Genomic DNA, 1,313 nt, shown 5'->3' with positions numbered 1-1,313 from the left:
ACAGGTGTGGTCATACAGGTGGAGCTGCACTCCCAGTAATTACATCTAGATGTCGCTATACCTTACCTGAATGTTTCCCACCCAGGGTTCCTCCAGGGGGCGCTAGGGATTCCTGGAGCAACGAGCAGTTTGTGCCTCTAAGGTCAATAAGTGACCCCACTGATGTTTTTAACTATCTATAACGGGGACATTCTTCCCACTGACCACCATACTAATGTACTGTGAGCTGTGGATTTAATAATTATAGTCAGAGTTCCCTGAAATCAGGGAAACTCCTTTCAAGGGCCCCCCCATGGTAAAAAGCAATAGCCGCAATGTCCCCGTTGTATCGCCACCATCAAAATGAGCAGCACCTCTCATCACACTCAGGATACCCCCCCCCCATATGAATGGGGACACGGAATCTTAGATCTGTGTTTCTGGATGTTTTTATTTGAGTGATGATAAAGGGGTCCTCCGCTGTAGGCCTGGCCAGCTGGTCCCTCACGTAATAGAATTCTGTGACCTCTTCTGTATCCGTCAGCTCTGACGGACTCAATGCCGATCATGTGATCCAGATTATAGCGACTTCCTGACAGATTTGTGGGGACCCCCCCAGGAATGTTCTGTACAATGAATGCAGAGGTGACAGCCGGGCCCCGGTGAATGTGGATTTCACAAATCGGTATTCTCCACTATCTATCTTACAATAACAAATCAATTCTCTGTCGCCCTCCAGAAGAAGTTCTCCGAATGTTTAATATTCACATCCTGTAGAATGATCATTTAAAGGGTCACAGATTGTCCGTACCATGATTGGAGAGCTCCAGTCACACGCAGGTCATACAACCAATCACAGTTCAGCTGGCAGTATAAGGCATCAAACGATTGGCAGTTAGTCCAACACACAGAACCAATCGTCTCAATTTTCATACAGTGTTACCACTGAGCACGCTGGCCCAGCTCCTCAGCTTTAGTCCATCTGTACTGCCTCCAGCTCATCCAAAAATCGGCGACATTTCCCCATCAGCACCATGATGGCTTCTTTCATCAGTACGTCAGGGGCCAGGATGCCGGTGGACTCTACAGAAACTAAAGGGGGGGGGAGAGATGTTAGAGCAAAGAGTTCTGCTACAGGAAGACCAAACAAAGCAAACTCAGCCCTGACCCCAATCCCAAGGAAATCACACAAACCAATGGCAGAATATTATAGATGGGAGGAAGTCATGTTCTATAATGGTCAGGTGGAAGCTCCGCCCCATGGGGGCCACACCCATTATCAGGTAAGGTAATGGTAAAACTCTGCTCCGCCTCCCATTCCATCCCCCATCCCC

At 48.4% G+C, this 1,313-nt stretch overlaps 1 protein-coding gene across 1 annotated transcript in view; it reads right to left on the bottom strand.

The window, feature by feature from the left end:
• Positions 1 to 412: 412 nt before the first annotated feature.
• The window catches only part of POLR1C (RNA polymerase I and III subunit C), a gene marked incomplete in the record, with an annotated part of 5,591 nt that continues 4,690 nt past the window's right edge, over positions 413 to 1,313 (bottom strand). The window contains 1 exon segment of the mRNA XM_072410048.1: positions 413 to 1,071. Within this exon segment, the coding sequence (XP_072266149.1) occupies positions 953 to 1,071 (119 nt within the window).

The sequence above is a fragment of the Pyxicephalus adspersus genome, chromosome 4 (assembly GCF_032062135.1).
Source record: "Pyxicephalus adspersus chromosome 4, UCB_Pads_2.0, whole genome shotgun sequence".
Taxonomy (NCBI): domain Eukaryota; kingdom Metazoa; phylum Chordata; class Amphibia; order Anura; family Pyxicephalidae; genus Pyxicephalus; species Pyxicephalus adspersus.
This window is presented reverse-complemented; position numbering and strand designations above follow the sequence as displayed.